Source organism: Spea bombifrons, chromosome 1, assembly GCF_027358695.1.
Source record: "Spea bombifrons isolate aSpeBom1 chromosome 1, aSpeBom1.2.pri, whole genome shotgun sequence".
NCBI lineage: Eukaryota > Metazoa > Chordata > Amphibia > Anura > Pelobatidae > Spea > Spea bombifrons.
This window is the reverse complement of record NC_071087.1, coordinates 139,518,906-139,538,595: the sequence shown is the minus strand read 5'-3', so window position 1 is coordinate 139,538,595 and position 19,690 is coordinate 139,518,906. Positions and strand designations below refer to the sequence as shown.

The following is a 19,690-nucleotide window of genomic DNA, read 5'->3' as shown; positions in this document are numbered from 1 at the left end:
TTTGATAGGGGGTTTGAGATTTGTCATACTTACATAAGCACGTCTCCTATACCTATGTAAACATTTTACATAACAGAATGGTGAATTGGGAAAAGATCAAGTGGAAAAAAATGGAAATTCCATGTAAAATACAAACCAGCTTTGCTTCCAGGCTCCCTTTCTCTACTGCTGTGCTGACAACCATATCAGCTTTATCTGGTTAGGGAAAAATCTTTGCAACAGCAAATACAAATATAATACTGATTATATAGGAATGCGCCTCTCCCTTTGTGATTTTAATGATAGTACTTGGCAGGATTTGGCTAGTATGCTGTATGGACTCATAGGACTTGGAAATTCATATTACTTTGTAAGGATTATATCTAGTGTGCTCAAGTAGCACTCAATAAATATTATTTTGTTTCTCTATAACTAGCAGGGAAGGAATACTAATCTTGTATTTATTAAGACTATCACGTGACAACATATTTTATTTGTCTTTCCTAAAACAGAGTTAAATGCCCTTTCTCATGCTTTAAAACTATTTTCTTAGACCTTTTCTAAGAAAACTCCAATTATGCAAGTAATTTTCTTGTCCCTTTGTTGCACTTTTCTAATAATCAAAGTTAAAAACAGTTTTGTTTCTACATGAACAGAAAAACAACCAAGCCTTGGCATGTTACTGGGCTTATCTAATCAAAAGTGAGGCAACATTAATCCAATTAACTATGGGTAAGCAAGTTTCTGGCATTCAAATGTGTCTCTGACGCTTCTCGGTAGGGTAGATAATAAAACTGTGATTTCTGATCAGGGGAATTAATGAAAGGTTTTAAAATAAATTCTACTTTATTGGCACCTTCACACTATGTTTTTTTTTTAAAAAAAATGCCATATTAAAGAGATTGGTGAAAATGGGATTTTTATTATTCTCTAATTTATATATTTTAAGAATTTTAAATTGAGAGGGGGATTTGCCATAATGCATGTGGAATTAGTTTGGGTCAGAGTGTTGGTCGAAATGAAATCGCCTAACAGATCCAAATTTCCTTAAATTGAGCAACCAGCTAACTCAATGCCGCAAGCTGTCATCCATTACAATTAGGAGATTATGATTAATTCTCCTAGTTATTCTCCTAGTGATTTTTATAGAGAATAAGCAAAATTTGCACTGGTTTCAGGTTGATGTCAAGGAATTGTTAACCCCTTGAGGACAATGGGCGGTCCTTAAACGCATTGAAAACAATGCATTTTGAGACCATTCATGTACAGTCATTGCCATTAAGGGGTTAATTATGATAAATTGCAGTGGAGGCCTTCTCCAGTTGACCCCGTTCAGCCCAGTCATAACTGCTGCAGTGCCGCTTCACCCCTGGTGGTGTAATGTGACAAAAAGTGGAGATTTGTGCAGCCGTTGGCACACATCTCTACACTATTGATTCCTCCTTCTCAGTTACTGCACCGCCTGTGATATAAAGTACAAGATACACGGATGAGAAATGTAAGGACAAGAGATCATAGAATATAACACTTGAGCGAGACTGAGATTTGAGTCTTTACCGCAAGAATAATGGGCTGACCAGAAGGGCCGCATGGTTCTTATATGCCGTCAAATTCTATGCTTCCATTGTGAATACAGGAGTTGAAATTTCCCATGACGTGTTCCCCAAATGATCTGAATAATACTTACCCTTCTGGGAGCACTAGTATTACAGTACAACTAGGATTCTTCTGCGTTATGTGTTAATTCCATATAAAGTGTAGTCCTCATAACTTTATACTGTAGGTATTAATATGAGATGGTAATTTATATTGCAGACAATGGGAAGTAAACTTGTTTCAATTCAGCATTGCATTGAGCTGTTTGATATAAAATGAATTTGTCAAGTTGAGTAACACGTTCTTCTCTGATTCGGCTAAGCTGTACAGTGTACACTGAGATTTGCTGAGTTTTAGCAACCCAACCCAGTAAATTATCGAACGGAGGCCTAAATCCTGCTACATTTTAAAGGGAAGTCTAGTGTGTAAAGTTATAAACATGCCATTTTTCCTTTCTTTTAACACATGCAATTACAAACGTCTTAATGATAAGGTCTGCAAAATGGGGTCACAGAGAGAGAATTTATTGCTTCTAGAATGCTTTTGTGCCATGGTATACTTTGAGATGTATCACATGAAAGCTGCAATTTCCCCTGCCAGTGTTTTGTCATTTTGAGAAGATTTGTGCCACTACCTGCTTCAAACACCATAAGTAATTTATTAATTTTATATCCCATCAATGAAAATGTCCCTTGTCCTTAATCTACCATGTAGAACATGGAGTTTAGTTTGCTCCTGTAAATTGCTATTAGCTTGTAACTATCGTATATGAAAATATAACAGTATATTAATATTTGGAGCATAAGAAGTAAGAGAAAAGAAGAAAAACAATATTGTATAGTATTAATGTATCCTTGCTCATGCTATTGGTATTGATAAAATAGGTAAAAGCTTGTACAGTAGTATACATTCATGTCCTTTTTAGGGTAAAATATTTTGAAATATATACGTTTTCTCTGAAAGTGTCCCAAAATAAAGAAAATCTAGTGTTAAATTTGATATTTTACAGCATATATCATATAAATAGACTTGCTTGTACCCTGTAGGTCTCTTTCCTGGCCTCAGCATATATCAGCCGGGAGCTCTCCACTGAAAGCTGCTCAGGTTTAGCATCTGTGACTCACTATTTCTACCTCTGTCAGTTCGTTTGGATGCTTATCCAGGTGAGTACAGTTTACTGTGTCCAAAATGCTTAATGCTTAAAATAGTTTCATATTCTGCTAATCCTGCTGAACACTGTACGCTAAATACTGTATATGAGTGTCTAATTGTTCACGAACCTTAGCATTTCTGCGATTTTACTTTTCTCTGTTGAGGTAAGTAACATTAAAAAAACACAGAAAGTTACAAAAAGCTCTTTTATTTGCCAATATTTCATGCCAATATCGTCAATTTGTACGAATGTCCAAAAACGAAAAGGGACCCCAATTAAACAAGCGAAAACATAACAGAGAACTCTGACTTTTCGCTTCTATTTTGTTTTTTTCTTCACCCTCATAAACTCTCATTCCCTCATTCTAAATGACTCACTATCTCATAAACATCAGTGTTTCTCTACCTTCTTTGTGTCTCCGCTTCTCCTTCCCGCCACTTCTTTTTCTCTGTTTCTTCTGTCTTTTCCTGTGATCCACTTGTTGTGGGTCTCCACCCTGTTGGAGAAGTACGACACCAGGCCATAATGAGAAAGAGAAGCATTTCTATACGTTTCCTTCTCCATGTTAACATTTTAAAATACCCGTGTGTAAAAATTTTAATTTCTTGATTGTCACAATGGTCAGTTACTAAACTTTTGATCTGAATTAATACTTGTCTCAATCAAAGTCCTACAATATGTCCTCTGTCAACTCTTGACCTCTTTTTTATGGTTAATCAATTATCATATGACATGTGGGCCATGTCAAATTACAGTATGTATCAACTTACCTGCATATTCATAATTAAGTTAAAAAGCATAATGATCTTGGCTAATACTTAATATCACAAGACCCCTTCGGTGCCACAAACAAGCAGTGTAAGCCTAATCGATTTTAAGATCAAATGAGCAGGACCATCTTCTCCTTCTGTACTAAAATACCTTATGTCTGCTGATGTTTGTTGTTAATGTTATTGTGTGTCTGGATGTCACTAATGTTATTGCTGCCCTCTTTATCCTCTTCTGCATTTATTCATACCAGTTGTTGGCCATGGCTAGTTATTATTGGGCTCTTCCTAGTCTGGTGCATTTTTTACTTCCTTTGCTTCATCAGGAAGATTTTGTTCTCTGATAAATAATTGTTTATCTTAGTCCAACTATACAGCCCTTATAGTATAACAATGTAATGTTTATTAAGACAGAGTTCACATCACTTACTTTGGAGCCATAAGGTCTGTGCTGACATCCGCTAAGCTGTGATCATGGGTATTTTATGCCCATAATTCACTGTATTTAATACATAACACATTTTCAGATATTGTTTGCTTAAGCTGGTATTTCTGAGTGCAATTAACTAAGCACTAAAACGATATGAAATCATTATAGGTTATTCAGAGTTTAAGTTGTATTGATTAAATATTCATTAAATAAGCTCTAGCTACCTTGAAACATTAAATATACCTGGGAATTATAAAGACACAGAGCAGCCCTGTCTCAATGCTGCTTACTGGTCTGCTATAAGCTCACAAATGGCAGGTGTAGAATGTTGTTATCAGAAGCAAATCTGACCACAGGGGTTTAATTTGAGAAACTGTCCCTTGGGTTACAATTCCATTATATACTAGAGTCACCAACATCAAAATATTCCATCTGAATCTCTACCAGTTTGAGCGGCACACGACACAAGGCACACTTAGAGGTCATGCTTGCGAGCATCTCTATAGTCTAAATGCCCTAATTTTTCATGGGACAGTCCTGGTTTTCCGGCACTTTCCGCATTGCCGCACCACTGTCCTGCCTTGGAGTGCAGTGGGGATCATGGGCCAGTTGAGGAGTTCTTCTCATCTCCCCTGACTGGCACAGGGATCTGTAAAATCAAAAGAGGTATGTGCTGTTGTGAAGTGGCTCTTCTGGTAAGGTGGTGGGTGGTCTTCATAAGCTGATACATTTTGAAGAATTATATATAACAATAATTCATTAAAATCCTTTCTAAATCTAGAATTGAATGCACCCTAAAGATGTTTAAATTAGATTAGTACTGTTAAGGCAAGAACAAACTCAAAGGTTTTCTGAAACAAAACTCAGTGGTATCGGTTGTATTACATAATTGTCTCTAATGATTACTTTGGCATGAAATCATTCCATGGTCTAAATTGTACTACCTGTCTCATATTGTAACCATGTACAATGTGATCACATCCTGATATAAATGCCAAGGACATACTATGAGATCTACCAATGAACATAATAGTGAGCATGGCTGTGTGCACAAGCCAAAGGTTTATTAAAGTTAGAATTTGAAATTAATGCTGAAGTTGTTTTTTCTCATTCATAATGCAATGTCAGACCAAATACAACACTTTAAGAGCTGCTGATGGGTTTTGATGTCAACTACAAGCATACCTTCATTACATATTCCTGATAACCTGGCTGATGGCATTCTGTAATTTGGGAATAACAGATTTGTTCTGGACATTGTGATCCGAAAAGCACATCTAACGGAGAGATTATATTTTTACAGTCATATCATTTTAAATAAGTAATTGTAGTCACCTGTCATTAACATAGCAATGACATTATATCAATTTGCTGGGTAGAACATTTAAATATTATTACATGATCATTTTCAAGTTATATAATGGAACAGTACTGTCTGAAACAACATAAGAAAGGTATTAAAAGGTATTACAAAGGTATTAGAAGCGCCATCAGTTACAGAGTTCTAGATAGACACAAAGAGGGATGATATTTAAATTGCAAAATGGATATGAAAGCCGAAAGGGTGTAAGCTGATTAAACAGGGGCAAAGAGATTATTTTGTGACTGGTACAATGTCAACATAGTCATTAAATTAAATTCAAATAAGGACACAGCTGCAGAGGCATTGAGATAAAAGGCCACGGTGTTATTGAACATTGTGACAATTTATTTGAATGCAATCTAATAAAACATATGAACCCCTGCAAGGTGGACACACTGCTTGCCACTCACTATGGATCCAGTCCACAGTGTGTCCTGCACTTAGCTACTAGTGCTATTGCCACCCGAATTAGCCGTACCTCAGACAGTTAAGTTCCACACTGATGCCAGCCGTCAGGGACCCCCCCTCCAAGCACTGATCCTGACCAGAAAGAAAAATCATTGTGGCAGATTTATCCAAAGAGGTCCAAAGTAAGTGAAGCTCTACATTTTATACACCTCTAATAATTCCTAGAGCCGAACACCCCCAATTTTTTTTTTTCAATGTTGGCACTATAAAAGATTTGGTTGATTATTCTATCCTGGTATCTGGTTGAATTGCCCTGCCAACTGGACCATTCGATAATTTGGTATTAGGATATTGCAAAGACCACAAGATATATATATATATATATATATATATATATATATATATATATATATATATATATATATATATATATTGAATGAGAAATGGCTAATAAACAGTACTGTACCTTTAAATATTTTGTTTAAAAAAAACAGCAACTTATTGTTTGTTCTTCTTTAGGCTGTTAATTTTTGGTACATTCTGGTGATGAATGACGAGCACGCAGAGCGACGCCATCTGATGTTTTTTGTTTTGGGTTGGGGTCTCCCAGCTGTTGTTGTAATTCTTCATCTGGTCATTCTGAAGAGCCTCTATCATAAAAACATGGCTGAGATTTATGGACTGGTCCATGGAGATATGTAAGTTTTTCTTAATATAAATATGCAGAATGCTACTCTATTATAACAGTTTCTACAAATGTTTTTTTTTTATAAAAATTCTCAGATTTGTTTATTAAATGTATCATTTCAAGTCACAAGTTCTATGGCAATTCCATGCAAATGTCATATTAAACACATATAAAAGAACAGCATGTATAGGTAACAGTGTGGGCCCTAAAGAGTCTATGCGGGAATAGAATATTACATTTTTTTGATCAGCCAGGCACTGCAGAGCATTCATGGTATCAGGTGGATCACTCTACCCCTGTCTCTTTAAAACTATAAAAATGCTTCATGTATTTTTACACTTAGGACTGAAGCATTTTCTGCGCTTTTTCTGTTTTATTCATTCATGATATCCTTCTGTCTTATTTTCCATGTGATAAAGTGAATGTTTTTTTTCAGGACTGGCAGAGCTTTCATTTAAAACTATGTCTAAATATATAAACTAACAAACATATTTGTATGAACAAAAGTGGGAATATTAAGGAAAACAAACAATTTGACTTTTTTAACCTTGGTGTTTGTGTTCTGCTTTTGAAAACACTTCATGTTTATATTTTAAAAAATATCTTTTTCAAAACACTGCCCTTTCAGCATTGCAACATGACTAGAGATCCCTTGGGGACTTTTTGCCATCAGAGGGGTCCCTTAAAAACTGTTTTTTTTAAATAACTTTTTATTGCTATTTTGCAATTTTTTTCCGTTCCAATTTTTTTTGAAGGCAGAATCTTTGCCTGTCCATCGTTTTACTCTGTGATTGCTCTGTAACCCCGCATTCCTGATCACATTATGCATAATCAGATGCCAGGTGTTTGTCAGAGACTCTCATCAAAAGAAGTGTACACCTGAACTCTCATTTAGGCATTTTAATCCCTTGCAATGTAACAAGCGCTGTTACATTGGTCTTGATTCGCCAACTAGAAGGAAGAGTTTGCAGGAGTTGTGTTTCAGCTCCTTGACTTCACTATACATTATGGAGAGCCAATCAGTGAGATTCTGTTGCAGACGGCCTTGACTTGCTCTATATTAAAATACATAGTTAAATCAATGGGATTTCTTTGCCCACAGTATAGGGGCAGTGTTGACTCCTCACAGTGAATTGTGAGGTGAGAGAGTTAAAACCACAACTCTTCTGCAAACTATATCTTTAGTGCATAAACACCATTGTTTAAATCAGTTCATGGCAATTTTGTCTTCATATGATAACAGGCTGTTATTCTCCTGTCCATCTGCAGGATGGAGGGCATCATATTAAGTCCCCTGTCTTTAAGGGCTAACATTGTAATGACCTAGACCATTATTGGCCCTTAAAGATGTTACTGCCCTTACATATGTTGCAATGCACCATTGCATTGTTGTTTTAATTTGAAAGGTTAGAGAAATATTTATTTTTGCACATAAAAAAACATATGATGATGTATATGACCAATACAAGGGACAGATATAACATTTTATTATTGTTATTTAGAGAGGTATCAAAGCATTTGTTTGAAGCCATATTAGATTAGATATTGGCCACTGACTGAATCAAGCTAATTGTAGTCTTTATTTGGTAAACACTCAATTTAATTGTTGAATCAGATAACATAAAATGCAAACTACTTTTTTCATAGCGACAGTGCACACCCAACTGTCAGTCGTCAGTGGAGTCAATTATTAGCAACCTAAACGCCCTTTTAAAAACATCCTGGATCCTCTGTGTCTGTTCTATTATCTGGGTGTCAACATATGATGCTGTTGTTGATGTCTGTAAATAGTTTTAGTGTTATTGTTCAGCATATGCTTAAACATATTTGCATATAATTAATATGTTAAGTGTGGGGCAGATGTGGCTAGAGTTTGGTGCTTCTTTTATGATGTCCCAGGACATTTTAACCATCTCTGTCCCAGGACATTTTAACCATCTCAAACATCATCAGACTAACTAACTATAGAATTCATGCACTTGTCTCCTATTTTCAAAATACCCACTTTATCCACTAAAACACTGATAGATCCTATGAGTGTGACTTCCATGTTACCGTATTTCCCAAAGACGCTCCAATGTATAAGACGTACCTTAATTTTGGGGACTGAAATTTGAAAAAAAGTGTATTACATAAAGTTATTGAACTCAAGACCCCATTAATCATAACTGCCCCTAAATTAACCCTAAACACCCCATTAACCATAACTGCCCCTAAATTTTTTTTAAAAAGTTGCGTCTTATACATGGGGAAATACGGTATATCTAAATGAGTTTCTTAGTTGAACTTTAGGTTCATTTATGAAATTTAATAGAGTTCATTTGCAGAGTTGCTTTTCTTTTGAGTAGAACTGTGTATATATATATTAATATTAAATGTATCATATTTTTTACAGAATCAAACCATTTTTTAGTTGTATGATTTGAGTCATGCCTAACAATTGCATGGCATACTATCTTTTGGGATGGTTTTGCACATTTGATTAATTCCTCTTTATGTCGTAAGTCAGTGGTCGTATCTTGCTCAATACCGTGTGATGAGCAAGCAGTTTCAAGCTAAAGTGTAAACCTTGTGCTAATTTACGTGGGTGTGACTTTCATAGGACATCTTGGTTTATGGCTAAAAACCCTACCGACGATAGCTACTTTCATTTACAATTTCTTATAGCGTATCATAATTAACAGAATATAAAGTGCTATTTCACTATCTGCTTCAAATGAAGCAAAAAGGTATACAATATAGCAAATATATACCACTAAGTAAAGATCAGAGAGTTATCTGCCACGCTCATTCAAACTAATAAATGGAAGTTAGTTTGACAAGTGGGGCTTTTTTAGCTGTGGTAAAGTGTGTATTTCCTTTCTTGGCAATCACTTTGGAATTATTTACTAAGTCTTGATTTTCACATAGCAGTGGACATGCAAGTAAAAAAATTGTTATTTTCTTTTCTTAAATAAATATGCGTATTAATACCGCAATAACAAATGGATGGGTTCATTGCTTCCATGTTTTTACTTTACTGAGAAGGTGATAGATAAATGGAACAACCTCCCATCAAAAGTGGTAGAAGCTAATACAGTAAAGGAAGTTGAAAATGCATGTGATAGGCATTAGGATATCCTTAATCTAAGACAACCTCAATGATTGAAGATCATAACAAAAATCGGCAGACGAGATGGACTCTATATAAATTAATTTAAATTCTGACAAACTACACTGAACATGTGTGATGGAACCCGAAAGGAACTCTTTCTATGGCTTTTAGTATTTTAATAATACTACGTTTCATGGATCACTCAAGCATTGCAGTTATGCTGGTGCTACATTGGGAGGCGGGTCCCGCAGGCGGGTCCCACAGGCGGGAGCGGGCGGTCAGGCACTGTACCTGCATGTGATGTCACTTCCCGTGACTCTGCCTTGTTCCTGGGAAGAGCAAGAGAAGAGACACTGTGAGGGAGCAGCGAGAAGGCAGCCTTGCGGGACTGCACGGGAACTCTGCAGTTCAGGTAAGGAAGTGGGCGTGATTGGCCACAAATGTGGTGGGAGTGTGCGGGATTGGCCACAAATGTGGCGGGAGCGGAATACCCAGATTGCGGGAGCAGGCCAAAGATCAGTGGGAGCGGGTTTAAAAAAGCCGTCCCGCGTAGGTCTCTACTACCCACCTTGACAAGCACTCATATATATATCTCTCCTGAACATCATGTGCTGTGCGCACATGCATTGATGACATAACAGTACAGTTGTGCAGACAGTATACCTTGACTTGATTAAAACCATTAAGAACGTAACAACGCATTTTAAGATGGAGAGCTCTCCTAATGACTTCTGTATCATACGGCTCATTTTAAAGGAAGAGCTATTTGCTTCCTGTACATTCTTTACAGTATGGCCAAACATTGAAATTCATAAAAATATTCCAAACTCCAATGAAATTTGAGTGAGAAATTAAAATATGCAGATGAAGCGAACTTTGAAGTAAAATTTGCTTTTCCAAATTGCTGTCAACAGTGTAAATATTTATCACCTCTAAAAACGCAAAATACCAGATAAATGCTCTGTCGCTGGCATTTTTCTATATTATTGATTAAAGGCGCTAGTGATAAAATGTCTTGTTAATTAACTTCAGCTGAGATCATTTGCATTTAATCATTTAATGACATTTTCAAGTGCCATGTTGCTCTATAAACCTTACAAGCAAGAAAGAGGAAATATAAAATGTAGCTAGGCATTTATATAAATTGTATATTTATACGGACTATAAATTGTATTGGTCTAATCATGCATGAAAACAAAACAAGAAAAGGACACAGGATTCTGACAGCATCCAAAAATCAGGACACATAAAACATTTAAGCCATTAAAGGGGAGAACAGGATCACTACAACAGTTTTATTAATGTACCCATCATATATTTTTTCAAATATACATATTTGTATCGCAATTATTTTCCAATGCAATCTTTGCTGTGAAATCATAGGAAATAAAGGAAAAGTGCTTGAGATGGCCTGGCTATGCCTCTAGAGAATGTGAGAGCTAGGAAAATCTCACTAACATAAAGAAGGAACATTAAATAAAAATATGAATAAAACAAGTGATTGTTTACACTGATAGATTCAGTTATGTGATCAATAAATAGTAATGTTAATTCTTTCACACTTTTTAAACTGAAACTTTATTTCGGGAAGTTAAAACCCTTGATAATAACAGCCTGCCTAGCATGACTTCTTGATTACAAATGGACTCTTACAACACAGGTTCTATATTATCAATACACTGTTCAATTAAATGTTCGCTTAAAATTTTTAAGTTAATTTTTCACATATAAATATGCAATGTCTTTTCTTACCCTCCTATCCTTCCTAAATAGACCATAATCCAATCTTTTATGTAGAAATCGACATAATAGAGCCTTATTCCCTCAAGGAAATATATTTTTCCTTTTTTTTTTTTTAACTATCCTTTTAATTGGATATTTATGAGGGATATACCCACCGTCAATTGGATTAAATCTAAATGGAATACTTTTTCAGCAGACACTCTGCTTACTAACCGCTGCTATTTATGGAGAATGACATCACTGCAATCTGTCATCACTGAAACGGCAGGTACGGTTATAACCGCAAACCATCAGAACAGGGCTAGGCTGACTGCAGGCACACAGGAAATATGTTTTTTTTCATGTGGCGCACAGAAATAGATCTTAAGAAAGCTTTAAAGATACAACTACTGACCTGTGCGTAATGCATTTTCAGTTGTTTTAATGGTTTATTTATACATTCTCTGTACTGTAGAAATACATATGATAACGTGTAATCTTTGCGTGCACAAATAGATTTTATTGATTTGGGAAACACAAGTCCATGTATGATATGGGTTATCTGAGGTCAGTGAAACCCCTTACAGCACAAACTGAAACCCTTAACCAGACAGACGTGTTAGAATTTGTTAAAGGATGACTATTTATAGCATAGTGTTGCTATTTATAGCAGTCTGAATACTGCCTAAGGCCCCATAGGTTTTTATTTGAGATGCTGAGCAGAGAGCAACTGTTATCGCTATGACAAGTAGTATCTGTAAATAAAAACTGTGCAACAACTGATGAAAGGGCAACAGAGAAATACTAAGAAACAATTAAGCAACATCTCATAATTCTTCATCATTTTTGGACAGAGACAGTAGACATTTAGTAATATTTCCATGCTTTGTCATATACTTTCCTAATATACCAAAATGTATTATTTTGGGAGGATAAATGCATCTTGAGGACATCCTTCCTCCCTAAATGTCTCTCTTTTATATGAGCTTAAAATGTTTTCTGAGAGTGAGTATCATAGAGTTCTACAGCTCTAAAAGTCACAATAATGTGTGTATAAATACCTCTAAATACCTTACTCAGGTACATAAATAACTATAAATAGTCACATAAAAACATCTTATTTGGAACGTTTGGAAGTATGCCACAGTATGGTTGATGTCCACCTGTATCCATCCATCAGCATTTAGTAGGTTTATTCATTAACCCGGTACTTTAGGGACTAATCCGTGTCAGATGAACTTTGTTTAAGATGAATTAGATGTTGCTTTGAACTGTTTGAGTAGGTTTTATGCAGCAGGTAGTATATCTGGTTTCTGTTAATGTATAAAAAAGATTGATATTTTTTATACTTTGCACCTTACCTAGTAAGCTTTTAAAGCCAGAAGAAAAGATGTAAACAATACAAAAATATTCTGTAAACAGGAAGATCCAGTAGGTCACCGCACCATCATCATTATTTGTTAATTAGTTATTCCTCTATTAATCTTTATTCTCAAGGGTAAACATTAGAACAGTAAGAATAACTTACTAAGAAAAAGGGGAACTGGTACCTTCCCAGCATTTATCATAACTAAATCGATTTATTCGAACTTAGGCACCATTTGGCCACAGAGAAGCTCAGATCTGTAGCAAAATGTGATAAAACTAGCTTCTTAGTTCTTTAATTTCATGTCATTCCACCTTGCAAAGAGTACCGCTGAAGGTAGCAGTAATGCAACAAAAGGAGAGAAGTAACTTATTAGGGGTATTTAACCATGAAAATCCTGAAAACAGGAAGTTGAGGTGAGTTCTCCCATGATATACAAATACAGTTGGATCCAAGCACATATATTACTTATTTTAATCTGCGAACATCATTTCATAGGTTTATTTGGGAATGTGAGAGAGCCTTTGTCAGGGCTGCAGTGTTATGATGTCATAGTAGGGACAGGTGTAAACCACCTGGTGAACACAAGGCTTTCTATCCCAAACGTTTTAGGGCTGCATGTTAAGCACTTCTGTCACAGGCCTACTGAGAGAGTTGAAATAAACCTATCTGCAGGATATAAGGAGTGCCGGTAAACATAAAACCCCAAGTTTTAGTTTAAATTCTGTTTATTAACAGATGGCTAACAGATCATTCTGTGCTGGTTAAATAAAAATCCCCTGAAAGACAGGGATACACGGTGTATGTGTGGCTGCTAATCTTTACACAGAGCTGGAGAGTTACACAATAACCTGGCACGTCTGTTAAACATTTCAGTGTGGGTATAAACAAGACTCAAGATGAATGTATCCTGTCTTTCCAGCTAAAGTTTGTTCAGCTACAGCATGAGCAACGCTAGCTAATAAGAGGTGTTTCCAAAGCTGCCTCGTAGAAAATTCACTGCAGAGGAACTTCCTGTTTATGAGCTTAAAAAAACCACAAGAAACCAGAAACTAAATCGGCACAAAGACATGTGTTTAGGACTAAGAGTTATGTTATTTAAAGAGAAGAATAAAAAGGGAACTCGGTATAACAACTCTAGTGAAAAGGGGTATATGTCTTCACTTATACAGGTTATAGATAGCAATGCAAGTGTAAAACGTAGTGCAGTCACCATAGCAACCAATCGCGTGGCCTGTAAATTTCTCAAGTTTTACTACTTTGCAACCAAGTGTGTTTTTGTACATGACCTCCAGATTTTGTTAGAAATAGATGTATTGCCGGTTCAATTTTATAGCCCGTTTTTTTTGTTTTTAATACAACCAACCTAGTCCTTAAACACATTTTAACTGTTTTAGTTATCAGAGTCTATGGACTTACGTGGTTTTCTGATTGAGTTCCTCCGGAGGGGCTGTTTGCCAGTTACGCCTTGCGTTCAGCTATGTGGAAATCATAGTTACTACTTTGTTATATCTAATATCTAGATTATGATTTTTTAATAAGAGTGTGATTACAGAGAACCTGCAGACAAGATGTAGTATTGTAAACATGCTGCTGATGACAACTTGTTATTGAGACGAGGCAGCTGAAAGAGGAGATTTGCTGTATCCTTTACCAGAAGGTACTGTTTGTTATAGTGATATCTAATTTCACTTGTAATATTTATCTTGGTTAAGGGAGTGTTCAAGCCATGGATATAATAACCTTCTGTGATTAAACCCTTAAGTGACTCCGAGTTCCCCAAATTTCCAGTTCAGAGAAGCATTCATTTTTAGTGCCAGACAATAAGAGTGATGAAAATTTGAACCTCCAACAAGCCGTAACACAACAAACTTAATTAGCTGGTTGGAGCAATTGTTGGCAACGTCTAAAATCATCTTATGTCCGTGCCAGTAACCATGTTGCAAAACATTTGGGAAGAAACTCCAATATTTTTTTTAACGCAAAAAAACACAGCCAAGCCTCACTCTGTGGTATAACAACTCGGATGCATGAAGTCAGTGAAGCTGTACAGCCCTGTGGGAAGTGTTTTATATGTGAATCTCACATCCATTGTATTGCTTTTTCTTTTTGCAAAATACAATGGTTATCACAAGACAAAATATTTGTCACATCATGTCTGCTCCAGGAGAAACCAAACCTGAAATGCAAGAAATTCTTTACGACGAGCTGTTTAGCATGTAAATAAAACCAAAAAAACATCCAAATAAACACACAGACGGTATAGTTAGAGATGATTGTCATTTCAGTGAACTAAATAACAAAAAGGGCACACAATTTCATTTCTGCAAGTGTTTCTTCACAAATGGCCCCTTTTGTTTCCGTGCTGTGGGGTCAGAGATACTATACAGATGCAAGTGATATAATTAACAGTATGTCAGCTTGATAAGATTAGAGCGCGTTATCAGTACAATAAGTGTAATTCAAGGCAGGTTTTAGTGTCTCTATTTTCCATTGAAAACAGGACAATGAATCACCCCAAAATTCATGGGAAATTAGTTGTATGTTTAGGATTCACACTCTATGTCTATGGTGCACATAGGATATAAAATTGTAAGCCTGCACAATTGTAAGCCTGCACTTAGGTTTAATTAATGCCAATATCAGGTGTAGCAAGAGCCCTCCTGTAAGCATCCTCAGCTGTTGGACCATCTAACATTCAGATGAAAGCTGGCCCATATCCCTATCAGGTAGTGGATTGTGGATTGCATTCTTTTCACCCCTACTAGAAGACCTATGTTCCTGGAAACCAAGTGAATTCCACTTATACTTTGATTACCATGCATCTCCAGGATCTCGTTTGGCCTCAAATCAGAACTCAGATCTCTACCAACTCAAAAATATCAACGTAGTTTGTGTGTGTGTGTATATATATATATATATATATATATATATATATATATTGTTGGCCTGTTATATACATGGTAGAGAAAAATGTTACTGATTTATATTGCACCACTATATTTCACAAGGCTGTACAACGGGTCTATTCACCATAAATATACAGAAACAAAACATAATACATTGAGGGTATTTCAGTTTCTTACAAGAGTGATTTGTATTGCTCGAATATGTAATCTTTTTTATATTTATACCTTGTGGGGTATATTTACTAGAAAACTACAACAATGCCAAATTGTTGACCTACTGGGCTTCACATACTGTAGACTGTGCACTATGACCTCATTTATCTTATCACTCAAAGTAACCTAATGGAATTTAGGTTAATGTCCTAAAGTTGAGCTTTAGTATTTTCTTTGTAAAGAACAAAACCACGTGATTAAAAAAATAACATTTTAATATTTTGTCAAGAAAGCATTTGCTTTATGTAACTTGTACTCATTTTTAGTAAATATATATATATATTTTTATATTTTTGCAACAAGGCAATGCAAATTTTAATGAGGAATTGTGGTTTAAAATGGTCTTTTCAAGGAAACATAATGACAATCCTAGGGTCCCATCATGTACTCCTTTTGCTATCTATTCATAGAAAAACCCATTAAACCTGTGGACAGATAAAAAGAGAAATATAGCTTTCATTTGTCACCATGGGGTGGTGGAATTAATTAAAGCAGTAAAAACAACTACAAAAATGTACAAAATGATTCTTATCCTTAAAACCATCAGGCGATTATCAGGACCTTGGATGATCTCAGGTATCTGTTTCACAAGAACACAGCTTTTGGTATAAACAGTTTCTGCAAGACAGACATGCACATTTTGAATCCTTTACATTTTACATTTGTTTTTTGACTGTATGTATGTATATATATATATATATATATATATATATATATATATATATATATATAGTTCATTTTGTTGATACGTTGAGAGATGTTGAGATTAACACAATGACCCCTATTTTCTATTTTCTCTCTCTCTCTCTATATATATAGTTCATTTTGTTGATACGTCGAGAGAGGTTGAGATTAACACAATGCCCCCCTATTTTCTCTGCCAACCACTTCTTTGTCCCCATCTCCTTTTCCACAGCTCTACTCCTTCTCTTGCCTCTTCTTGTTTTTCTGTGTTCTTTCTTTGTCCGCTTCCGCGCACATCCTCTCCCCTGATTGGAGGAATGGGGGAGAGACTATGCCTGTGTGGTGTGCGGAAGTACTTTAAGAGCCCCCACCCCAACCCATACAAAACTCACTGAAACCTAGTTTCATAACCTGGGACCTCTGCAAACATTCAAGTTATTTTGTGAAGCAGCTGTTGATAAGACCTCTGTATTATTAACAGTAATGTAATCTTTCTCTGTGCCCCAGAAGATTGTGTGATGTGCATGCAAGCGCCCAACTTGTGACATAATGATCACGGTTATTCACGGAGCATAATGTGTGTGTCCCATGTGCTGCTGTAAAAAGTTTAGAATTTTGTGCTTTTACCTATTAGTGGGCAGTTTAAATTGTCCTAATACAAAAAAGTGTGACCTACTAATAACTGTTTTCCACCCTCAATATTACCACCAAAATAGTTTTCCCATAGTAGACTCAAGAAGCAGTTCTATCAACAGAAGAAAAGTTAATGAAAAATGCCAGGTCTACTTTAAATCTTTACTCCGCATGATGGGAAAAAAATTGCTTTCCCCATAAACCAGAAAAAGACCCTATAAGTACAGCAGGAAAGCTATTATGCAAACCATTTTCAGAAATGCAGCTATTCATTTGTCCATTGATTTGCTGCTTTAAAAATATTACAGAACATACATAATCCTGTTTGATTTTTACTTGTGGCAGTAAACACACATTAAATGTTCTCCAAATCTATGGTCACGAGGGAAATACATTTCTGTGCAAGTTTAGACATCTGTGCTGGATGTGCTTATTTAGAATCACTTCTGGTAAACACTGAGCATGCAAGAACAGATAAAACTAACAGCAGGGAATGTGGCAATTTTAAAGCAAACATACATTTGAAATGAAGATAGAAACCATATATATGCTTTTAATTAACAAATAAGGGTCCAATGATTGTGTTCTGACCAATGAATATAAGGGATTATTTCTGTACAGGAAACTGTCTTTTATGAGTAATGGATTATTATCCCTTATGAAAAGATTCAACATTCTTAAAACCTTTAGCAAAAAATGACAGGTTGTGTAGCTGCTGTTTCTATCAAAAATGTTAATTAGAAAGTTCCATATCAACTTTTTATAAACCCAAGAGTCAGGGTGGGATTCCCCACAGGAGAGCAGACACCTGGAAGGACCACCAGTTTTTGAGTGCAATATGACTGGTCTGGCTAAATGAGACCTCTGCCTACCTTTAATAATTACTGTTCACATTTAATTCACTATGTCCCACCAATCTTTATAATGTATGCCCTCTTCCTACATATGCCCCAGAGAAGCATTTTTGTTTTGTTTTGTTTTTCTACAGCAGCCAAATCTATTATCTCAAGTTTTCATTGTGAGCATTCTAGTTTAAAAGTTCTAAGGGACTAGATATTGTTCTTTATGCAAAAAAAAAATGAAAAACATGTGCTGTTCAAAACATAGTATTACATACATTATAGTACATTATGTGATATATTAATTACCTTTGACAAAATATGAGAGCTAACATTGAACAGTACTTACAGCTGTCAGGTCTGGCTTTAAGTACTAGAGGACTGATTGAGAACTCCAGCTTGAATGTAACACAATATATTGGAAGAAGATTAGTCTAGGCTTTCTTCCAAACCTTTCTTGTCCTTTTTTCTATACGTTGACTAAATGTCATGCAGACTTAATATTGCAGAATTAAGTAATAGTATCAAAAGAATAATGGTTAATGATTTGATGGATTTGTGTTCTAGGGAATAGTTTTGAGACTTGATAGGTACTGCAAAATCTAGCATATATATATAATATGCACCTATATATACATATATATATATCTATTTTATTAGAAATTTTGTTTTTAACTTATACCTGTTAAGTATTATTTTCATTTCTGAAACACCATTACACTGTCACTGGTTAAACCAAGACTTTGCTTGGTTGTTGCTAATGATAAGCATGAAATTTTGTATGGTGGACCCATGTTTCCTAGATCTTTATACTGACACATGATGTATCCATTTTGGCACAAAGAAAAGTCATAGTTCTCTGTAGAATATGAAACTGAAAAGTAGCACAAATCAATAATATGCAGGCTTAACAAGCCACCCTTGTGTGCTCCTGGAAGCTATTGGAACTCCTACATATGCTTGGTTATTTAAAGAATATCTGCTTTGAGGATTATAAGGGCATTGTCCATCTTTTTAGATATACCAAACACTCTTAACTTCCAGTGTTCAAGACATCTGCAAAATACACAGAGGTGTCGATAGTTATTGACCTTGCTGTGCCTCAGAAAACAAATTGTACAGGAAGCTACAAGATATCACATTTTGGTAATCAATACCATATCGTAGAGTCCAACTACACAACTGCGAGAGGAAGACTTACAGGTAATTCATTATTTGCACAGCTGCCAAAGTCTGAAGAGTCAGTGCCTGAAAGAATTAAAAGGTATTTTGTGAAATAGTAATCAAAGCCAAACTTAATTTGTTGGTAATGTGAACTCATATTACTTGAATTTATGTATAATTTGAATTTTGGGTCCGTTGCATATAGAGGTTTAATCATCAGGGCACTTGCACTAAGCTATCCCTAGATCTTCCATTCTGAAAGCGTCTGTCCTGTCTTCTGCAAATCTTGTTTGTGCGGAGTGTCAGGACATGGCATTATATTGTTCAGCTCCATATTAAGTGGTTTTGAAGAGCTACTACAGAGGTCTGCACAGAAATTTGACCAGTTTCAGGGAAGATCGTTGATCAACCAGCCCAAAGAGAACAGCAGCCCACCAGGTGGCCAATTGCAATAGGAGAAAATGCTTCTAATGAAGAGGTCCACCAGACCTGCCTACACCTGTTAAAGATATCTTAGTCAAGAATATGCCACTGAGTGGGCAGTACAACATCAGTGTGCAGAATAATACCCATAGCACAGATTTGTAGCTATTGAGCAGTGACGGTACAGAACTGGAGGAGGGTTGGACTGCATATATATTAGGTGCAAACTAATAATAAAAACAAGGAAATGCATGGTCTC

The 19,690-nt window shown here is 35.7% G+C and overlaps 1 protein-coding gene across 1 annotated transcript in view; it reads left to right on the top strand.

The window, feature by feature from the left end:
* ADGRV1 (adhesion G protein-coupled receptor V1) overlaps window positions 1–19,690 on the top strand; it is a 172,913-nt gene that overhangs the window by 142,840 nt on the left and 10,383 nt on the right. Inside the window, exons 84-85 of the mRNA XM_053474949.1 lie at window positions 2,622–2,738; window positions 6,216–6,394. Of these exons, the coding sequence (XP_053330924.1) occupies window positions 2,622–2,738; window positions 6,216–6,394 (296 nt within the window). The remainder of the gene's footprint in view (window positions 1–2,621; window positions 2,739–6,215; window positions 6,395–19,690) is intronic.